This window comes from Echiichthys vipera (assembly GCF_963691815.1).
Source record: "Echiichthys vipera genome assembly, chromosome: 15".
In the NCBI taxonomy this organism is placed as follows: domain Eukaryota; kingdom Metazoa; phylum Chordata; class Actinopteri; order Perciformes; family Trachinidae; genus Echiichthys; species Echiichthys vipera.
The window spans coordinates 8,742,034-8,765,409 of NC_139840.1; the positions used below are offsets into that span (position 1 = coordinate 8,742,034).

Genomic DNA, 23,376 nt, shown 5'->3' on the forward strand with positions numbered 1-23,376 from the left:
ATTATCCACTTTCCTGTAAAATCCAAATTAACAGCTGAACTACATTATACTTACAGCTGCTCCTTTCTCGCCTGCAGGACCTTCTTTTCCTGGGTGACCCTGTAAAGAGATTCTGTTTAACATCACTTAATCATCTCAGTTGGTATTTTGACCGAAATGTGTGAAAATTAAAATAAGAGTGAGGTGTGTTTCTTACAGGAGGACCATCAGCACCAGAAAGGCCAGCCAAACCTTGTTTCCCTTGAGGACCCTATAAATAGAAAGCAGTAAAGGGAAGCTAAATAGACACATATCAGATAGATGAGTGCATACCTCCCCATCCCTAACAGTATAATGAAGACTAAGAATTCAACCACTTGAAATCATATTAAACATTCACAAAACCACAAATTAAATACTTTCAGTTAGGTAAAGTAAGTGCCTATGCAGAAGCAGTCCTACGGTACTACATACCACATGTATGTATATAGTGTGTGTGTGTGTGTGTGTGTGTGTGTGTGTGTGTGTGTGTGTGTGTGTGCCTTCAGAGAAGCCAGTAAAGGCCTATAGCTCAGACAGCAGTCTATCTGCAGAATCACTTATGAGGTCTAGCCTGAAACATTCATTTATCGGGGAAGCACAGTTGTGGTGGGAGGACTGACGGGGTGACTTACTTTTTCGCCAGGAGGCCCGATCGGACCTTGAGGACCAATGAGACCCTGAAAGACAATCGAGACACAGTAGGTCAGCCAGATTTAAGTCTTTTTCCATAACACCACTTACATGATACTGACACACAGAATGAAGAAACACCTGTTTTGTCAATTTGTCATGTCAATACCTAATATTTATGGTGTGCTGTATTTGTAATTTGCTTATTTTGTAATATATTCATATTCTTCCTTCTCCAATGCCAGCCGTTTGTTTTTTTGTCATTTAGCCACTTCCTGCTGCTTATTTGGATTCAGATGTGTCCATTCAGCTGTGCAAAGGGAGGTTCATTCTTTTCTACAGTCATTTTAAATTCACACATCTTGTTGTTGTCTTGAGAATTCAGCCCGTAGACAAAGACAGATAGATTTAATGAACAGCTGAAATAAGCAAGCTGTGTTTCCCTGAGCGGCATCAATCTGCCTCTGGCCAGGTTTAACTAAAAAGAACTTATTTATTCAACCTGTATACCATCAGGATAGGGCCTTACTAATATTTTCCAGGGGAATGACACCATCCTGTCCAGTGTCAGCAGGAATGAAAAGCTTACCTGGCAGTGGTCATTTAGCCTTGGCTACACTATTGGGTGCACTGGTTTTTATTAAAGATGACTCCTAAATGGAATATTTTGCACTGTGCCCCCAACTGGACAATATAATCCTGTTAAGTGCGGTTAAATTATTACAATATGTCTCTTCTCAACAGGACAAATAACATGTTTTTTCTTTTTCTTCATTGCCACAGAGAAACATTGTTAGTGACCACTTGTAAAGTCCTTGTTCTGTTTCGGTGTAAGTTTTACGGATGCTCCATAGAGTGGTCTTAAGGAATGAAGGATGGAGAGAAAGAAGAAAAATAGAAGTAGAGCAAAAGAAAAATACATCTGAGAATGTTTGATTAAGAAAACAGGAGAGCGAGCGATCATCTGAGTTCATGGTACTCTCTGTTGCACAATGAATATGGCAACGAAGATGGAGCATGAAAAGGACAGACTGAGGTAGAGAGCACCGGGAAGAAGAGGAATGAAGAGATTGAGCAAGAGAGGAGAGCATGGACAGACAGGCGTGAGAAAAAAATCGATACAGAGGAAAAAGACAAGAAACTTACATGTGGACCAGGATTACCCTGTTGCCCAGGAGGCCCTGGCTCTCCTTGTGGACCCTGTGCATAACAAAGACAAAGAAGAGGATACAATTTTTTTTCCAAATGCGGAAAAGTGCTTCCATTCGATCTATTCCTTTGAATGTTTTCATCACATCTATTGAAAAGGAAACAATATTTGACAGTTTAATTTATATATACTGTATATATAAGAGCAATGAGGAACAAACCCTCAAAAGTCATGAGGTGCCATGTGTCTTTTGTTGTTTTTCCACATTAAAACTGCGGTACTTGGTTAGTTGGAAACCATTGGTTAAATTGCCTTCATACAATCTATGTCAAGAATGTGAAACAATGAAATATGATACACTGGCTCTGAAGCAGAGCTGTCTGATTTCTGGCCTTATCCAAAGTTATGTTTGGATAAGGCCAGCCCTAAAATCTGGTGGCTGGTCAAAATCTAAGTTTGGCTATGGAATACAGCTTTCTCTAAATGCATGTCGTGGGGCTACATCTGGGCATGGCTTGAGACAAACCGGATTGGTGGGTTGTTTGGTGACCCTGCTCAGAATTAGTGTGTCACAAACTAAACATATACAAAAACAGACAAGACTCTTGTAAAGCAGACTTCTCCAGCTGTTACAACAAACATATAATACAAAAGCTGGATTTAGAGATGTTTAGGTTGCCTGACTGAAATTGTCAGCGGGGCCCTTGAGTGCAAAAGGCAAAGTTGGGGATTTGTCCAAGATCCAAATGTAGAGAGGAAAAAAAATTGGGGTTCTTCACTCGTAAAGGATGTCTTAAAACACCCATATGTTTGGGGCTGGTGTGTGAGCATCATAAGGGTTTATAAACCCTTTGGGACGCTTTACTACCATACAAACTTTCAAGTGCTCTGCTTTGATTCTTTTGAAATATTCAAGATCAATACTAACTTCTGAGACATTAATGAGATGCACACCATATTCCCATTGTCTGTATCCCTTTAGTAACAGCTGTTTATTTCCTCAGCTCAGTGACTCGGTGACAACAGACAACGTGTGGGCTTGTCCAGCTGTCTTGACCAATGATATGTGACCCTAATTCAAACGTCCCACTGAGACCCTCAGGCTCTTCTGTTTCATCCCTTACTAAAGCTTCAGCCCTTTTTAAGACAGCAGGCGTTGTACTATATAGAGTCTGACAACTATGATAAGCCACCCCTTTCTCCATCAACTATCTCTAATCTGCAAATGACCTACGACCCTTTCAAAAAAGGTAAAAGGTCACTGACCTGCAATCAGCCTCAAGCAGGCCAAATTACATCCCGATTGCTTAGCTGGTCTTCACAAATATGTGCAGGAAAACTCCCTTTTTTAAACATCTGATTTTATACTCTTCTCTAAAAAAATAGCTTAACATAAATATTCCTCACCATGTTTCCTTTGGGACCAGCTTGCCCATCAATTCCAGGGAGACCCTAAAGAGATCAGAAATTTGACAATGAAAGTAGCTCTCCCCCTGAGCGAGAACACAAATGAGTAGCAGAATAATTGAGTGATATAGAACGGTGTACTTACACGCTGTCCTCCAGGACCTGGAGACCCTCTGGGGCCAAGCAAACCTCGAGGACCCTGTATATCAAAGCAAACAGGTGTAAGAAATTATGTTAACTAATACTTACACAAACCCATATATGCTATATGTATGCTATAACATATAGTTCATGTTAATATGTCTGAAACTGTACATTATATTTGGCAGGAGATAAAACTGGCGTAATATACTGAACATCTGAAAAAGTGGTTTGACTGAAATGTGTAAAATACCGACCCCTTGTGGTCATATGTGGAAGCTGCAGGTATATTTCAGGGAGTAAGCATTAAAGTTGTTTCATATCTCAGCATCTGATGAGTCATCCGCCATCAGTCACACACTTAAAATCATTGCACTTGCTATGCTCTTTTATCTAAAGGACGGTGTGTGTGATGAAATGCCGTGCAACTATTTCTTTAAGAGAACGAAAGTTGTTAAGATGTACCTTTGGGGTCTGAGAAGGAGCAACCATTTCTACAGCAACTCTATGGTCCATTTGAACTGAACAATGACTATGGCAGTCTCTCATGGGTTATGACAGAACAACACATTTCCCAGTTCTATTTTATGATCTATTATTCAGAGCCGTTCTGTCCCGGCAAGGTCCAGATTACAAAAGCAATGGTCCTTGCAGACAGGAATGTCGGTACAGTTAGGAGAGGAGAGGAGGGCGAGGCTGTGTGCTTAAATTTTTGCCAAAGTACAGGAGGGAATGAGGGGATGTGGTCCGTTGTAGCAAAGGAAAGCAGCAACATGAGGGTCATATATTTGTCATAAATTGACCTTTGTCCTGTTAAATAAGGTGCAGTTTAAAAACCATGTCTGACTGTGTCATCAGATAATAATAAATACACTTACGCTCTCTCCAGCCACACCTCTCTGTCCAACCTGGCCATCTTCACCCTTTGAATAGAAAGAGAAATAGTGTGTTATCATGAAATGAAGAGTATTCTGGTAAGACTTTTGAGAACAAGGGGATGGTCTATGGTGACTGACTACTTACTCTTGGTCCATCCTCTCCTGGAGATCCTGGAGGACCTGTAGAACCATATTCTCCCTAGAGAGAACAGATCACAGACAAAGGTATATCAACCAGGAGCGGGAGGTAACAAGAGAGTCCACAAGCCGGATCCCTGCAGCTAAAAGAAAAAAAAGCTCCTCATTTGTACTGCTTGAAAAAGTAAGATATGGGGGTGTCAAAAATTCATCAAACTATGTTCAAAAGACAGCAACAAAACTGCCTTTAATCGACAGTACACCACAATTGGCATGGACCTATATGGTTTCCACTATTTGTAGTGCTCTATAAGGACTGACCTACCTCAGCGGCCCTGTAATTACTTAGTATAGGATAAGGCATGTCTAGAAATACAACTCTGTGATCTCTGTGATCTCTCTTTAGGCTCTCTACGCAGGCCCAAATTCCACAAACACCAAGCTCAGATCCCCTTATTTGCCTCCAGGACTGCTTAAACGCAGCCAAAGTGGTTCTGGAGTCGGTCCCACCTCTCATAAGTGGGTCAAACGCCATAATAAGTTCCACTAGTTCAGAATGCATATCTGTCAACACTGGAGTGTACATGAAAAGGACGGGAGGTGCCCTTTGAGCTAGCAATCAGCCTGGATGCTGCTGTAAGGACAGGGTACAGAGCAGCAATGACTATGATCAATGAGGATTTTTTTGGGGTCTAGAAATAAGAGACTGTAGGATCTTATTTTTGGAGACAGACGTATTAAATGTTGTTTGTCCTCTGACCTTGTTCATTCACCAAACCCAAAATTATCTCTCCTCATACTTACTCTGTGCCCTTTTTCTCCAGGAAGACCAGGAAGACCGTCGAAACCTCTGTCACCCTGAAACAGCACAGTAACAAATCTCTATCAATCTTTGGCAGGGCAATTTTTCAAATGCATCCTACAGACACTCATTGGTTTATTGGATAACCTGGTGTGTACTTTACCTTGGGCCCTGCCTCCCCTGGCATTCCTCGAGCACCATCGGCTCCATTACGGCCCTGGAGGACACACAAATATCATGTCAGACTGCATGGAAATCACATTAGAACATATTTAGTAATCTTTGAAGGTCCTGGAGATCAGAGAGGGAAGATGCTGTGATTTGTCTAACTCGTTTAGAGTTAGATAAACATGCCGTTATGAATTTATACAAGACACAGAGATGGTTATTGAGTGCAGCTGACTTATTTAAAATAAGACCATGTTTGAAACTAGGCAGACTCTTCTCTTTGGGCACTAAAGCACTGATCCTTGCACTCTTTATGTCAATAAAATATTAGAAATGTGAGTGGGTAAACTTAATCTTCTGTTGCAACGCACTGTTTCCGTAGAGGAGATGAATGAAAAAAATGGATAAAGTATGATGAAAGCATCCTGGTTGAGCCATGTTGGAAAGAACACTTACCCGCTTTCCTAGTTTCCCTGGTGGACCAGTTGAGCCCTGAAGACCTCTGGGTCCCTATGCGGAGAACATGAATTTTTTAAATAAAGCATTAAACATTTAAAACATTATTGGTGTTATGATTTCTATTTATTGAGATGTACAAAAGTGAAAAATTGATAGGTTTCTTGTGTGAAAAAAGAAAACCTGGATACTCATCTTACCTGTGGTCCGGAGTCGCCACTGTCACCTTTAAGTCCAGTATTACCAGGACCTCCCTATTTAAAAACGATAAACATAGACAGATAGATTTAATGAATGAATACTGTATGTCAGCATTGAAGCCAAACATTGTGTCCTCCCATCATTTGGCTAGGAAACCAGAAAAGCTAGGTTGGACTAAAACATAATGCAAATCCTAACGCATATAATGTACAAATTCAAACTTGGATCAACAGAAAGACCGCCTGGAGCATCTTGCACGTGTATAAAATCCCTCTGGTGTCCAAGAGGCACAAGATTGGTGTAACATTCTTGTGTTGTTTGAGAAATGCACAAAGGCACTGCTTGTGTGGAAGACACACAAGGCAAAAGGAAGAGCAATTTCCCCAAAAATATGTGTTTGAGATTAATCTGTATCTGTCACATATAATTTGCCATGTGTAAATAAACAGTTTTTTGGTCATTCAATAATTCAAACCAGATGTCATATGGCTAAAAGATAAATCAAATCTGCTCACAGACAGACAGAGAAGAAGGTGGCATGTGTATGAGTGCATGCATATGCCTATTTGGGTGTGGGTTAGGAAATTGAACTTCACAGGAAGAAACTCTAATCACCTAATGTGTTTTTCATCAAAAGTGAAACGAAGGGGTGCTACAGATGGATGGATGGTATTCAAAAGATACTCACCACAGGACCAGATCTTCCTGCCATGCCCGCTGGCCCTGGAGGACCTCTCATGGTCAGCTGTGGAACAGACAGAAACAAACCATAAACCACTGCTCGGCTAACAATGTCGACAATCTAATTGAATGTATCAACAAACTATATTTCCTCCTCTATCAAAAGGACACAAGATGATGTATTTATTGAAGTGCAGCCATGTCATCATATCATACGACTCTTATTTAACATATGTTATTATGGTAATCATTTTAATGGATAGAAACTTCTGAAATCAAGGGCCTTAACCGCTACTATTGCCTGCAAATTCTTGTTGGTGTATGGGATTATTCTAATATTGCAAGATGAGTGTGGTATAGATGTTGAAATGCGACATGTAGTCCCTGTTATAAAGTAGGAATTTATCATACTGTAATTGACATAACACTCATTCAACTAACTGGGCTTAACACCAAAATGAATAAAGAATAAAGATAACAAAACATTTATAAAAAGTCAATTTAGCCTCTGTATAGCATGTGCAAACTTTACTTTGTTCTCAGGGTTTACCACTCTGGTCTTTGTTCCTGTTCATGGTTTACCGCAGTCTTGTACTGCCAAAAATAAGTTGTCTGGGATTTATTTGCAGCCTGATGACGGAATGAGAAAATTTGCTAATGTAAAGCGGAAAGCAATCTATGCCCTATGCTACACTTAAGATCAACTCACACTTATTAGTTGGCGTATTTATATTGTGGGAGTTGTAAGGTAACATTTCCAAAATGCAAACAGGTCAAGGAGAATCCAAGTTCAACAATGTGTTTTCTCTTTCCTTTTCGGGCCAAACCACTGGCATAAAAGACAAATATAGAACGGTGATTTTGAAGGGCTTTCACAACATTATTAAACTCTGTTTCACCAGTTCTGGCAGTCCTCCAGCTCCATAGAGGGTTGTGAATGTGTGAATATTCAATGTTTTTGCAACATTTAATTATCTCCATGTGGGTCTACTTTAGATCACACCTTGCATACAGCTGCTTAATTCAAGCTGTTTTTCAACAGTGCTTTGGTTATCAGGACCCCTGGGGGAGTGTGAACATCTGGTGTGGCTTTATATACTACCTAAGCTGACACAGGTCCATATTTTGAAATTAAGACAATTTATAGGATGAGTGGGAGTCATGAATAGTGATTCCTCTTCGTTTTTTACTACACTTTCTGGGCCATTAAAATGTTTCTTTTATAACCTTTTTTTTTTTCAAATAACTCTGACCACAGATTTTCTTATTAATTAAAACCTCAATTTTGTGTCTAAACTACATTTGGTGGAAGTTAATGAGAGTATACCCAGACACAGAGAAACATAGTGAAGTGTACTCTAAACTGAGAAAGATGCACTGGGGGTAATGTTTACCCCCCACACTTACCCTAGCCTGAGAAAGGATGGCCTGAGCCTGAGCTTCCTGTGCTGAAACCACAGGCCCCTTGTGTGACTCACCGCCCGCACGGAACTGTCAACCGCAAAACAAAAAGGAAACACAATCAACAAATTGGCTTGTCTGTTTTTACAGAGTGACAACTAATGGTCTCCCCTGGTGAGTGTGTGTTCAGATCTGTTTTTGTTAAACCTGTAAAGCTGTCACCATGCCACACACACACACATACACACACACACACACACACACACACACACACACACACACACACACACACACACACACACACACACACACACACACACACACACACACACACACACACACACACACACACACACACACACACACACACACACACACACACACACACACACACACACACACACACACACACACACACACACACACACACACACACACACACACGAAGCTCACACACGTGACTAATATGTGTCACTGAGCCTTTCAAAGCCTCAGTCACTGGTTCCACTCCATTGTACTGGCTGAAATTTACAAGGTAAGTGTTTTGTAACCCAAAGAAAATAAGGTTGCGATCCTTTGGCCTGCTGGTGATGCTATGAGGTAAGTTTACTAAATGAAGTGAGTTCACAGGCTAGTGCCTGAGATGAAGGGTGCACAGTATGGGAGGGGAATAAGACAGACAGCCCAGTGGGCATGTGGGCAAGTGGGACAGCGGCAGGACTTACTGGAAGCATCAGAATGGTACCTGGAGGTCCAGGGACACCGTCTGAACCAGGAATACCAGGACGCCCTGGAGGACCCTGAAGATTCAGAGGAGGGAGTTGGTTATTCTCTAAGTAGACATATATATCATGTCTCCATGTAAATTTCTAATACAGTTGGAGCTTAGGTCAATAGCCAAACCAAAGTAAATATAAAATCTCTATTAACTGAAACTATGCTATTCAAAAGTATTGTTGTTACTGTAATAAGACATCACACAACACATCCTGAAAGTACTGAATTGGATTCATCCTCTATTATTTTGTTGATTTGTATACCAGTGTGCAACGTTGCTAAGAACAATTTATTTAATGTGGTTAATAACCAAGCCATATATTTATCTATGAGATAGGATTGTTGTGCTATTTCTCTGTAATCCCCTGGCGGTGCTCTGCAAATCGAAAGGAAGAAATAAATATGATATGAACAGTAACAGTACAGACGCTGAACAACTTATCTGTTAACAGCACACCCCTCTACAACAATCATTTCAATGGGAGGGCTCCTTTCTGCAGTCCGCATTGTTGTTGCTCATTCAAAAAAGTGAATTGACTAATCCTACCAAGAATCACAAACAAAAACAATAATAATAAGGTATTTTCATTAAGCTGGCCTCGGGGTATTGCCTGACTTTATAACAAGACCAGAAATCCACATGCCATGGACCTGTGAGGGTATAATGTATATCACATGCTAACAACACTTTAGGGATAGAAAGTGTATAGTGATAGCATCCAATATTAGCATTAAGGTCAAGCTACAGCTGAGGCTTAGGACAATCTTGGAAAAGCATATTTGGCTCTGGGGGCACCGAAGTCTTTAGGTTTATTCTCCTGGAGACCATCAAAGTCTGTACCAAATTTGAGGCCAATCTATCGAAAAGCAAAATAATTGCATAAAGTTGCTCATCCTGAATAATGGTAGTCCAAATAAACAGTTAAATTATACTGGAGAATGGATCTTGATTTAATAAAGACAAAAACATTTCTTAAGGATCAAGTCTAAGCAGTCTCCAGTGTTTTCAGAGACCAGAATCTATTTAGCAGTCTTGTCATGTGCAGCAATCTCAGACGGGTCAAATTATTGCCATGTGTTCCCATCTGCCTCTTCCCAGAGGTGGTAAATACTCTCCATCCATTGCTGTTACAGTAAGCATAGCGGCATCTAGTGTTAATGATGGTCCCACATGGCTGAAATCGTGGTGTTTGGGTGAAAAGGAAGGAGACAGTGATCTTGAGAGAAATTACATCAAACGTTGAGTCCAGGCGGACATTGCGCAACGGAAAACCACAAGACTTCAGAAACGAGTCACTTTTAATGCCCCTGTCAATCCTCAGCAAGACTGTTTCTCAAGGGAGGAAATGAAGGGGGGGGGGGGGGGGGGGGGGGGTTTGACCAACAAAATATTTTCTGATCACTTTCACCCTTTAGAACAATACGCCTTTTGTATAGACTGCTGTTCATACTAGAGGAGGTGTGTCAGGGTATTTTTTTTGTTGGCAATTAAAGGGTTAACCTCAGAGACAGACTAGACTTGCTAAAAGGGTGATGATAGAGGGGTGTGGGCAATCATCACATTTGTGAAAAAAACAAGATGAGATCCAGCCCTCTGGAGGGGACAGGCACTTATTCCATGGCATCCAATCAATCGCATAAATGATTGGAATCTCACGGGGCTGAGAAAAAGGCTTTGAGAAAGTTTCCTTTTACAGCAAACTCCATGAGGTTTTCACAAGTTCTGCACCATCCCAACACAGCTGTTTCTCACTCTTCTTTGTTGGTACGTTGACAGTTTATGGGCATTTCATTTCCATTCCTCCTTACTAATCCCCCCTACTGATGCACTAGTACACTGTATCCACGAGCATTACTTATTCCATGGCATTGACACTTTGCTTCACAGCTTTCGGACGTAGAAGACGACTAATTCATGGGCTTTTATATGTATATATGCTGACTCTCATAATTACACAAGTGAGACGAATGACTAAGGTTAAAGTTAGAATTTCAGTAGATTTTGTATCAATTATAGCCTGACGGTGTTTCAGTTGCAATGCATCTTATATGGAATCTAAATCGTTCTGTGCACGTTTTATTCTTCTTGTAATGAAATATAACTAATTGCTAAATTCTAATGTTCATGGTGAGTAGAGGTTGTGTGACAGAGTTACTCAGAAACATCTGTAATCAGGTAGGAAATGAGGCCAGTCTTCACTCACCCTCTCACCGTGATCTCCGTGGGGACCTGGAGGACCCTGCAATCCTGGGGTACCAGGAAGACCCTGAGACCACACACACAGACACACATACATACTTTAGCATATTATATCCCAAACTGCTGCTAACCAGCATTCCCACCACAGTCATCTAGTACTTAACATGCATAGGCCAACAAAGACAGAGGCAAAGACATGGGTTCAGAAAGAAATAAGCCTCAATACAAAATAGCCCCCAACCCCCCCTTTCCTTTCCCTCTCTTGCACTTACTCACACAGATACACACGTACACACACTCATGCACAAATTCACATTTTGACTGTCTCCCCCAACTCAAGCTTCACTGGCGATCAGGGCTGATGCTCTTTCCATAAAGACATTTTTTCCCTATTTAGCTGTTCTCCATCTGTAGAAGGCAGACAGGAGTGTGGGAGAATGTGATACTCACTGCTTGGCCGGGGGCTCCTTGGGGTCCTTCTATAAGCATCCCCTGAAAAAGGAAAAAGTGGATACAGTAGCATTATAGGGCAGCCTGTAAATCCACAGGCAATGGAGAATGGGGGGAAAATAAGAGCAAGAGGGTGCTTTGGGTTTGAGGTTGAGGAGTTTACTTATAACTAAAAGCTCAAGATGTAACAACACTTCAGCTATCTGATGTTCTCTTCTTTAACGCATGTGTGTGGTCAAAGATTTGGATGGGAGCCTGTCGTGGCACATATGGCATGGGAGGAGAGATGATAACTGCAGCTTCTAATTCAGTCAGTGTTTAGACTACTGTATAGTGGTAAATTGTATGGAATGGCTCTATAAAAAGCGTATGTACTTTGGCATTTTGTGTTGACAGCGGTTGTTTGGTGTTTATCCAAAGATGTGCATTGAAACCATGGTTAAATCTGGTCAGGAGGGACGTCTTGGTTCTAAGTGCTTTCAGGAAATAAACGTGAATCTGCTTTTAAACTAAAATAAATAAACATACAGGTGTTAACCGGATATGAAAGAGATTGCCTATCTGATTTTTTTTATTTGTTCAGCTAAACATATAAAAGAAACCATATATTCCCTAGAAATTATGCAGATCAATTTGATTATAGACTCAAATCAAATCACTGTGTCCAACTGGAAGTTTCAGTTGATAAGATAGATAGTCAACACTAATTTTTAAATATGCCACACATTTGAACATTTTATTGGCTAGAATAACAGACAAACAAAGCAACAGAGAAAAGGAAACTTCTGGCTAGCTAGCTAAATAGCTAGCATAGATAAATAGCTAGATAGCTAGCATAGACAGATAATAGGCTATCAGAGCAAGAGAGCTTTTTAGCAAATAGCTAGGTAGCTTAATAGATAACTATCTTTCTTATCTGTTTGGCAACTTGATAGTGAGAAAGATAGTCTTGGTGTAGTGGTTTCTCTCCATAGCTTATCCAATTAGCTGCCACAGTTATTCACAGGATAAAGGACTGAATAGAAGTTTGGTAGCTAATGATTTAGCAATTAGCCAAATTCTAATATAGCAGGCTAAATATACGGCATTATCTTAAAGCGTGAACACATTTTTTTCTAATACCTTAGATGTTTCTTTTCGTTAGCCATTTAACTTGGTACACAAAGGTGATTTTTATTATGAGAATTAAAACACAGACAGCAGTGTAATACTTCACTTACTGGCTCAATGACGGCAGGTTCACCCTTCTCTCCTTTCTCTCCCAGGTAACTTTGACCCCCAGCCACCTACAGACATAATACAAACCAAGTGAGCTTTTAACACAGTACCATACATTTATATTTAAGGGTTGAGCACCAGTGGTCTGACCTTAAACAGGAAAAAACTGTGCCACCAGTGCTGTTGGGTGTCTCCTCTTTTATAGAGGTTACTTAAAATACCAACAAAACTGCTAAGAAAAGATCAGCTAAGTGCTGACTAATGTTCTGCATGCTTTAAAAGGATTTAGGTAGTTCTCAAGGCAAATGGTTTTTTTCTTTTTTCTTCCTGCTGGAAAAATACCCCTCAAGAACTAATTTGCAAAAAGCTATAATTTAGACTTTGGTCTGGGTCTATTTATTAAACTTCCTCAAAGCCAGGAGATGCAAAAAGACCCCAACTGTGCACAAATGCAGAGGTTGTTACCTGATACTATCCATACAATGACTTCACAAGAGAAGAATTCACAAACCACCTACAGCAGTGTGTCTAAAACCCACTAGATTATGGTTTAGCCTGAAGGGGAGACTCATTGAGAAAGTCATGGACTAGGGTCTGCGGTGTCTTGCGATTGCGGAGTAGAGAGCAATAATAGAGCGATTCAAATGAACCCATGGCAGACAGATCGCAAGCAAACATCCCGACAGGGACTGAGTCACTTCCTGCCTCTGGAAACAAGCCGTGATAGACACTGGCTCAGCAGAGATTTCTGTCTGGTTTAAGATATTGATGTAGATGGCTCTGATGAATAAACATGTGTTAAAAAGCAGTCTGTCATCAGGTCAAACAGATCGATGGTGTGATAACCAGGGACCTTTTATAAACAGCAAAGGTCACTGAAGCCAAAGGGTATGGAGCTTGTATCTGTGTTGACAGCTGGGTTGACATCTGTAGACACGGTGTGTATTTGTGCTTTGTGTATGTGCATGCAGAATTCTCAAAGCTATAACCCGATGCCATTAGAAACAACAAACAAGAAGGGCACTGCAAACACCCCATCAAAACAATTGCCACCAGCAACTTCTCCATCTTTCCACATGCCTGACCACCTCCTCTGTACTCCCCCCTCCCACTATCACTCCTAGCCACTCCAGCACTTACATTGCTCTCTCTGATGTCCGTCTCCGCTGGAACACCAGGACCAAACTCGTCCTCATATGCTGCAGATGTAGGCTTGGCTTCGGTGGGGCCATAATCGCCATAATCACCATATTCATATGGCTTCTCTACAATCTCTTTGTTGTCATATTCCTTCAGGTCGTATTCCTTAAACTCATATACATCAGTGGCAGGATCCGCCTTCTCTTGGGGGTCCACTGGGGCAGCGGTTTCCACAGCAGCGGTGGGGTCCACCCCAACCTGTTCCACCCCGGTGATGTAATCATCCACTATTTCCCCTTCATAGCTCTGGGATCAATCCAGGCATCGTAAAGAGGGGGCAGGGGATGGCAAAATGGCAAGATGAGAGGGAACATGGAGGTTTGGTTAGTGAAAATAAACCATGTGAACAGCTTCAATTATTCACATGTTTGTTTGCTTTTTTATAAAATTATAGAGACCAACTAAGTGAAACCCCTCTCAAGAATTGTCAACTTAGTTGTGCACACATCCATGTATCTAGTTTGGGACAGCATCCAAAACTCAACATATGTGAAACTCCACATATGTTTTGTCAACATGCACTGTTATTAACATTAATATCTATAACCATGTTTTATTTTAGGAATGTTTTCTCTGCAAAGCAATAGGAATATGATATGTCCCAAAACTATTGATACATTGTTTTTAAAAGGTAAACAAGAAAATATAGTACAATATGGGGAATAAATGGTGTATACTGTAAAATATAATCATGCTGTAAAATTACAGTATGGCAGATGAGTGGGGTAATTTTGACAGCACATACTTAAACACTTCAATCTCAGTCAAAAAAGGTTAAATGAAAATGTGTAAAATGAGGCACGGAGGAAACGTTATTGTACAGGAACAGTTGCGCTTTGATTTACAAGCTGTGTCAGTCAGGCTGCGCTCAGCTTGTCGAAAGATGTCGATCAAAGTTACGTACAATCAAATGCATCATTAGACATCAAATATTGACTGCCTTGAGGGGGAATTTAGAGATAATACCTAGGCCTCTCGTGTTAAAACAGTTTTCAGCTTGTGTAATCTCTGTAACACAACTTGCACTCTCATCATAGTCCAAGACTTCTTAAGCAGCATTATTAAAGGTTAAACATTGATATAAACAGTCAATGAATCAGGTTCCGTTTGTGTATACACAGGGCTTAAATCCTCAACTTCAAGTCACTAGCCCCATTTTGCTATATTGTAGCCTACAATCACTGGTAAAAGAATCTTTGATCTATTTATTACACAGAACATTAACATATATCATAACCAAGAAGTAAATTTCCCAACTGGACATTTATCAAACCACAACTAATGGCTAAATCTAGGACCTAAGCAGCAACATACCCAGTGTGAAATATCCCCCCAAAAGGAACAAATTCATGCAGACTGTAGATCAACGTAGTAATTGCCAGGATCAGGGCTTCAGCCATGCACAATACTGCAACACACTTATATTAAAAGCATCCTCCAATAGTATCTTGCATGTTGTGTTAGGTCTATGGACAATATGACCCTATGACATTGTCTGAAAGATATCCAGTGAGTCAAAGTCTTCATTCATCAGACGAGTGTTCCAACATGGGACAGCGTTTCTTAAGTTCCCGTGGTCATCCCTCAGGCCTGTCATTTTAAATGAATGTAATGTCTCAAGCTGATTGAAGTTGTGTTATCCAACTCAAGGTACATCACAATACCATTGGCAGACATTTGGCTGGCAGAGCACACAGCCGTATTGTTTTAGTTTAACCCCCAAATGTTCCTCATTATGTTGTGTTTTATGTGATGGTTTAGCACAAATTAGGACAAGATCTGCCAAATTCAGGATATGGCAGAAACATAGGGGATGCGTCTGTCTACTGATTTTCCATTGGTTACGGTTCATTAAATGACAACATTTCCTTGCATTTGCCTTCATCCAGACTCTGTTTGATGGAAGTCATTTTCTCATAGAAATCAGGGAGTAAAGTGAGCAGTTTGATCTTAGTGAGGCCTCGTTGGGTTTCAACCTCCAAAGAAGATCATAAAAATATGTTGTTTTTGATACCGAAGCAGACTGATTGAAGTTTAGTTTCAAACCAGTAATCAAATGAATAGGAGTCTCGATGTTAATTGGATGGATGGATGATAAAGGTCACTGACGCATACTCATAGAATTTTCCACCATGTGGTGGTTCAAAACCTTCTGATTTGACAAATGTCAAGAATACAAATATGTCTAAATTGTAAAATTAAAAGAAAAGTGAAAAAATATTCATATTTAAAAAGTTACCTGGCCTTGTCCCGTAGTCTCAGTTTTGGTTTCAGGTTCACTTCCCTCCACTGTGGTGTAGTCATACTCACCTGTGTAGTAGTCTCCACCCACATTTGTCTGAAATCAGGCGAGAACAGGGAAAACTTTACATATCTAAGATGTTGGCTCATAATCAAGAGCTTTTATTATTGCAAAGGCATACACTGACACAAACCGGCAGACATCGAGACATGCTGATACAGCAGAATGTGAGGGAAGACAAAAAGGAGAAAGAGGGGGAAAGAGAGAGATTTAAAGATGAAGATGTGAGATAAGAGGTGGACAAGATTGACAACAAGAGATCAAGTGCTTGTATATGTGTTAGTCATGGACACAGCCATGATAACTGTGTTAGTATTAAGTGTTACCTCAGCCTTGGGTCCTTCAGTTGGGGGAGCATCAGTGGTTAACTCTCCTTCACTGTAGTCATAGAACTCACCATATTCATAGTTAGTGTACTGTAAGGAAAAAGGGACGGAGGGCAATCTATTAATTTGAGTAATCATGTAAATAAGGCCGCACAATGTCTCAGACATGTTGCACATTATTTACATGGCATGTTATAGCTTTCCATTTTTTAAACGACAGTTTAAAAAAATGTTTAAACAATGAAATTATTATAATTTTTATTGTCATCATGCTATTTTGGAAATAGCATGTTCAAATGTCGTACGTGAAAGATCACATCCATATAAAAAAACTGAACAATTTTGCATATGGATGATAGCAGCATTTCTTGCTTCCACCCAAACCCTTTGAGCTTCACATGACCATATTGAAAGGTTCATGTCTGTAACCAAGCAAACAGTAATTTGCTTCCAACAGGATATTAGAGGATAATGTGAAGCCAGTGAAAACTCATCTGCCTCTAATTCTGTATGCCAACAATGGCTCTGGGGTTTCATTAACGGGCCCTTTAAAACAGAAAATGTATGCTGTTCTGATTCATTGCATGTTGGTAAATTATGGGGAACTTTCAGAATACAGTAGCGGGGGGTAAAACAACTGTTAAACAAGTCTATGTGTAAACAACATATGTTAAATCTCTTACATGTTTCATTTTGTATCTCCAAAGCATTCCATATTTACATTTGAGAATTAATTCAACCTGCAGTGGCTTACATTAAAACAATAGTTCAACATTAGGGGAAATAGCCTAAATCAGTTTTTAAGGAGAGTTAGATGAGAAGGCCGATATCATTTGCCTAGTAGAAAGACAAGCGGAAGCAGCTAGCCTGCCCTCAAGCATCTTGAAAGCTCACTAATGAACAAATTATTTTCTTTGTTTAACGCCGAAAAACACACCAGACAACTACAAAGTGTCTCTTGCTGCAATAATTGTACTTTTCTGTGGCCGGGCATGTTCATGTGTTTCAAGCGGGAAGACATTCTTTGTCAATATGGGTCAACGCGTCACAGGACTCTGATTGGCTGTTGATTATCTGGCAGCATTTTGACCCTGAAAGTTAAACTATCCCCATGTTCTAGTTTAGCCGCACTTCACCGCAGACCGCAGCTCAATGAACTTGAAGCAGTTGTCCATAGACATAGCATGGCAGCTTACTTCCGGCTGCACTTCAATGCTGCTTGGTGTGTTTTTGGCTTAATCCGTACAAAATGGTAAAGTACGAAAGACACAATTAGATCTTTTTTTTTCACCTGCCTCCGCTCTTTAAGCTAAGCTAAGTTATGACTTTTACTATTTCTTGGTGCATTACCTAATATTATGTCATTTAGCCACTTCAGACAAATGCCAAAAATGTTAGATCTTCCTTTCTTCTCTTCTCTCTCTCTTTTACTCACAGTGAAAAAAAAAGGAAGAGGAAGATTAAGTTAACAGAACAGCCACTGATATGCGTCGCTCTATCAGCACAGGGATAAATATTAGTCCCTGGATGACTGCTGAGCTCATAAAAATAATACAAGATCCACGGCCTGCTGCAATGTTGGCCTGGCCTCCATTCAGTGGCCCAGAGAAAGAAAGAGAGAGGTCACACAAGGGAAAAGCCTTGGCTAGACCAACTAGACTGACTGCGCGGAGAGGAGGAGAGGGTCAGGGAGAACTGTAGAGAGAGGTAGACAACGAATGATTTCTGAAGATTTATGGTGTTGAAGTGCTTGGCTGAGCTGAAGGCCTTCAACACTGGCTTGGATGAAAGGCGTAAATACTGAAGTGGACTCATAAAAAAAAGCTCCCCCCCCCTTCCTCCTCCTGCATCACTCCCTCTTCCTCTCTTAACCCAGCTGCAGACATGTGGCTGATGAGCGCAAAGGCGGCATGCCTCGGGTCAAGGAGCATCTTCAGAGGCTGAGGTCAAAGCTACGTAGAGTGCTGGGAGATAGGAACTTTTTCAACAATAATTTGTCCTCCTGATGAAATATTTTTTCCGTTTTGCGGAGGAAAAACAATTATTTTAAATACTGAGTTGGAATGTAGGAAAAACATTCCTGTTATGACTGTAAAGAAACCAACATTGAGTAAACCAGATTTACAATGTTCTTAAAGCCAAACTGCTCCCCTGCTGTGTATTTAAAATTGAGTTCCTTGTCATGGCGCTGAAGAGTAACTTGATGATGAAGCAATATTTTCCAAGACACGGTACCCACTGTACAGCCAATATTTTCAAAAAGAGAACCAGCTCCTGATTTTTTTTCTTGAAGCTGGGATCTAAAATCTACTTTTCCAGGTACTGGGAGTCTAGCTGGGGAAGGAAAAGCTTGAATTTCCCTGGGAGTCTGGGCAGAGTCTGCAGAACTCGTTAGTGATATAAATCACGGGGCCACTCCAAAGTGGGCTCAGACTTCATGGCAGGGAAAAGGGAAAAGTTTCCAGTGTGAGCTCATCAGTTATTTAGTGAAATACTGAAGGAAAATGTCAGCCGACAAAAAGGCCTGAGCCAGTGGCAATCAAATTTGAATTTCAGAAGATGAGCTCAAACTCAACAATGTAGTTTGATTGGTCGGCATGGTTCAAACAGTAAAACACAGACTAAAGAGAGAGAGAGTTGATATAGAAACCAACAAGTCGGTCTCTCTCAAAGCACTTTTGCCTGGAAGAATGTTTGTAAAAATGTTAAGATCACAAAATTTGCAGAGAATGTTGTGTGCTTTCCTAGCATTTCTGGCAGACTGAAAATGCACTGGAGTAGATAAATGTTATCCACTATTAATCACGGACCAGTGTTTATGTATCTTTTGGGGGGGGCTTGTATTATTTTTATGAGCTCAGCAGTCATTCAGGGATTAATGTGGTGACATAAACTGCACTACTCAATCAAATCTGAATCCATCTCTAAAAGATTTGTTTTCATATTTTGTGAAACTGCCACTATATCCTGAAAGCCCACTGAGACGGACATCTGTGAAGAAGTAATGTCGCTCTACCTCTCTTTGTCTGCTCATGGTCTGCTCCTAATATCATCCGCTAGATCCACTGCGCCTGACGGATGACCAATCAGAGCCGTGCAGTTTCTGTCAAAGTGTCAACTTGGATCAAACTGTGAAACTAGGCAGTGCTGATCAAATAGGAATCAAGGTTCTGATACAATATTGCATATTTCTCACACTTACTGAATTTTAATGTACCATTTAGCTGTAAAATACTTAAGTTTGTCCAGCCAATTGGTCGATGGGTGGGACGTGGTTTTGGCAGTTTCACAGTTTGATCTGAGTTCAGAGCAGTCATTCACGCTGTGTCAGAGACTCCTTGGCTCTGAGTTTTTCTTCAGGCGTGGTGGAAGCTAGCTGATCATGAACCAGATGTCATTAGGAGCAGAGACCCTCACCACGAAACAACAAGGGCTCTAGAATGTCACCGAACCACCGCTATGGGAAACGGCCACCTACAGACTAAAAGCTTAGGCTTTGATTCCACAATTCGAAGACATGGTTTTCGAAGAACAATGAAAAAAGATGCAATTGTAGTATCTATCAGTTGTAGTATCATTTCAGTTCAACATTAGTTGGAAACCACTTCTTTCAAACTGACCGGTTTCGTTTTTATCCATCCAAGCGTCCTCATTTATTTTCTTCACCCATGTTTGAAGACCTCTTTCCAAATTCCTGTTATTATCCTGCCTACATCTCAAACTCCAGCTCCCATATTTTCTCTCTCTGTGTTTTCCTCCTTCCTTTCCTCACACTGCAACTACACCCCCCCCCCCCCCCCGAACTCTTTTCCCTTCTTCCCTCCCTCCAGACAACTACTCCTCCTACCCGAGCTCTTCTCTTAAATCCATCCCGCCCAGTCTGCACCCCCCTCCCTCCAGATACTGACCTCTTCTTCAGGTTGCTGAGCCTGTGGGGTGTCGTGGTGGTTGGGGGTTTCACAGTCAGGGCTGTAGTGTTCACAGTAGTCATAGGCTGCTCTGGGGTCTGCCACTATCAGCAGCTGCTGGATGTCACCCTGGATGAAAAGAAGAAGAAAAGCAGCATGTCAGCAGAAGTAATGTCATCACACTTTCTCCGCTTTAAATTCCCATGTCAGAAATTTCTTTCATCCTCAGCGTCTCTCACATAAAACTGCTATAGGTTTAAGTCATGGCCATCAATTTTATTCACTTGAACTTAGTTTCCAGTGTGGTTTGGAAAATGGCTCCAAATACTACAATACAGAGGAGCCTTAGCCACTGTTGCTATTGAGGAGATGCCAGTCAGAGGCACGGATAAGCAATACAGAACATTTTTTCACTGAGAACAAAACCAGGCACTGCAGTTGATGAATTTTGCTGAAAAACTGATCCAAGAACCCAAAGTGAATGGATTTACACTTCTGAATGTAGTATAGGGTTTCTACAAATGGTAACCTTTTGCTTCCACTTGTTAGCAGCACTCACATGTAACAGGATCTCTGTTGTGTCCTTATAAATTGTAGTTGACCACTCTACTTACATTTTTATATTTATAGGGTTTACATTTAGACTTTTTGATCATAGAAACAGGTATTTTCTGACACACTTGTTAATTTATTGTGCTTAAAAAGAAACTTCCATGTCCATCCAAACATTGGAAGTGCTCCAACTGCCAATCACCTTGGATTATAGGTGCATAAAATGTGACTTTCAGGAGCCTGGCCACCCCAAAAATAACTCACCATTCATATTGTCCAATCCTCTTTTCTTTCATGATTAAAAACCGAAACCAATAAAACAACAAAGCAGATGCTGTACAGAACTAGAGGCTTAAGTCTCTTGACTATTAATTATATATAACTTTATGGAATAAATCAAGGCTTTAGTAGAGACTGTAAGCTTTCAAAAAAGAGCTACAGACCCCCTTCCTAGCCATTAGAGACTGAAAGTCCCCTTACACTGCAGATAAATAACCCAGGTCTATACTTATCTGAGGCTGTCTGTTTTTCATGGGCTTTCAGAAAAGGAAATTAGATCCCCTCTCCCAACCCTTCCAACAGCCAAAGTCTCTTTTTCCATGATCGCTCCTAAGGAATTTCTTAACCAGGAACTGCTATGCCATTGATGTGGAGAATGTTATTTATACCCACGAACCATATGGGCACCTCAGCTGACATTTTGAGCAAGTAACAAAAAGGACAACTGAATAAGGAAAAATAATCTAGGTGCTGTGTAAAGGCGAAAAAAGGATGCAATCAGAGTGGCCCCTCAAGAGGAGGCATATACAGTATGTGCAGAATTGCATTAAATTACAGGAGGCCACATCTGTACAAGCTTACACCTTTTGGAACACATTATATATTCAACGCTCTGTGGTTCCATCATAAGGGACCAGTACATTTTAACAGGGTATTGAAAAACCCAAACAACAACCACTACTGTCATTACCTGTTGTTACATTAATGCTGTGATCAGCTACAACTGGTTATCAAGATCTCCTTTACCATGAGAAACACATACATTATATTTTATATACGTGTCACAATATAACCTCAAGTTTATAGGATCTTGGAATAAAATGTAGCTCAGGTCTCATTAGGGAAGAAAGGATTAATAAAACTACACGCTTGTTTCAAACAGTAACATTTGTGATTTGAACATTTAAAATTTTGTCTGTATCAGGTTTGTAGCTGGCAAGCTATCCAGAACAACAAAATTGTAAATGTGAAAATGAAAAATAGTTTTGAAAGCAAACAGAGAAGTAACATTTGCTTGAGTTCAAACGGTTAGTCTTCCTTTCCTTCACATCCTCAGACACTTAATTAAAGCAACAGTGGGCAGCAGTGGCCTAAAGCAACAGTTTGATCTCCAGACTGCAGACTAAATCTGGGTGGGGAGAGTGGAGATGTTTTTTCCCCCTCCCTTGAGCAAGGCATTTAATGCACAACTGTGGCCAACGCATCAAACTGTGGTTATACTAGGAAACCCTCAGGTGTGGATGTGTTCAGCTGAGTGTGGAGCAGGGCGTTTCTGCAAAAGAGAATTTCTGCTTATTGAACCTACGCTCAGTGAAAAAAGGGGGAAAAAAGCATGCTCACAAGAGTTCACCCTGCACCTTCTGAACCTCTGACTACAAGAAAAACTACAATGACAAGCAAAAGGGCTCACATAAATGACACTTACAGCCACTGCATACTGTCCTTGTTGTAATTCAACACAAATGGATCCAAAGTCAAAGCCAGAAACAGAGAGGATAGATAAAACATAGACACATTGCTTTTGGCAAGATCTCTGTCGGCCTCTTCAGTCTTCTTGTCTATGTCTGTATGCAGTAAGACTTTTTATGCTCATTTACTATATTTTAACTTTGTTGATGTTTGTAAGAAAATAGAGACCACACACACACATCCCATTTGTAGAGCCAGTCAGTGATTCAATCACTTCCATACACCCTGATCGCTTCTCTGTCTCCGTTCCCCCTCTCTTATTTTGCCCTCTGTGTTTTCTTTGTCTGCATCTTTTTGTTGATGTTACTGTGTGGAATGTCTCGCACGTCGCTGGCATCTGTTGAGGTTCTTCCTCAGAATTCCAGAAATGAGCTACAGCGATGCCCTGGCTCTGCTCACAGCTGGCACAGACACAATGGGATAAATCATCTGTCTAGGCCACACTACAATTGATCTATTAATGGAACTGCGTACAAAGAGCATGTGCGTGTAAATACAACACCCCTCGACACATGTTAACCGTCATCGCACACTGTAACAGCAACCATTCGACGTGTAGAAAAGGACATAAAAGGACACGGGATATGGAACTGACAGATCAAAAACAGGAGTAGAGACTT

The 23,376-nt window shown here is 40.7% G+C and overlaps 1 protein-coding gene across 1 annotated transcript in view; it reads right to left on the reverse strand.

Moving 5' to 3' along the window:
* col11a1b (collagen, type XI, alpha 1b) overlaps positions 1 to 23,376 on the reverse strand; it is an 86,529-nt gene that overhangs the window by 45,562 nt on the left and 17,591 nt on the right. Inside the window, exons 5-26 of the mRNA XM_083928108.1 lie at positions 20,456 to 20,584; positions 16,548 to 16,637; positions 16,159 to 16,257; positions 13,860 to 14,165; positions 12,722 to 12,787; positions 11,502 to 11,543; positions 11,056 to 11,118; positions 8,800 to 8,874; positions 8,081 to 8,164; positions 6,681 to 6,737; positions 5,992 to 6,045; positions 5,792 to 5,845; positions 5,331 to 5,384; positions 5,170 to 5,223; positions 4,373 to 4,426; positions 4,228 to 4,272; positions 3,354 to 3,407; positions 3,209 to 3,253; positions 1,798 to 1,851; positions 654 to 698; positions 197 to 250; positions 55 to 99 (exon numbers count right to left, since the gene is read on the reverse strand). Coding sequence (XP_083784234.1) covers positions 55 to 99; positions 197 to 250; positions 654 to 698; positions 1,798 to 1,851; positions 3,209 to 3,253; positions 3,354 to 3,407; positions 4,228 to 4,272; positions 4,373 to 4,426; positions 5,170 to 5,223; positions 5,331 to 5,384; positions 5,792 to 5,845; positions 5,992 to 6,045; positions 6,681 to 6,737; positions 8,081 to 8,164; positions 8,800 to 8,874; positions 11,056 to 11,118; positions 11,502 to 11,543; positions 12,722 to 12,787; positions 13,860 to 14,165; positions 16,159 to 16,257; positions 16,548 to 16,637; positions 20,456 to 20,584 — 1,623 coding nt within the window. The remainder of the gene's footprint in view (positions 1 to 54; positions 100 to 196; positions 251 to 653; positions 699 to 1,797; positions 1,852 to 3,208; positions 3,254 to 3,353; positions 3,408 to 4,227; positions 4,273 to 4,372; positions 4,427 to 5,169; positions 5,224 to 5,330; positions 5,385 to 5,791; positions 5,846 to 5,991; positions 6,046 to 6,680; positions 6,738 to 8,080; positions 8,165 to 8,799; positions 8,875 to 11,055; positions 11,119 to 11,501; positions 11,544 to 12,721; positions 12,788 to 13,859; positions 14,166 to 16,158; positions 16,258 to 16,547; positions 16,638 to 20,455; positions 20,585 to 23,376) is intronic.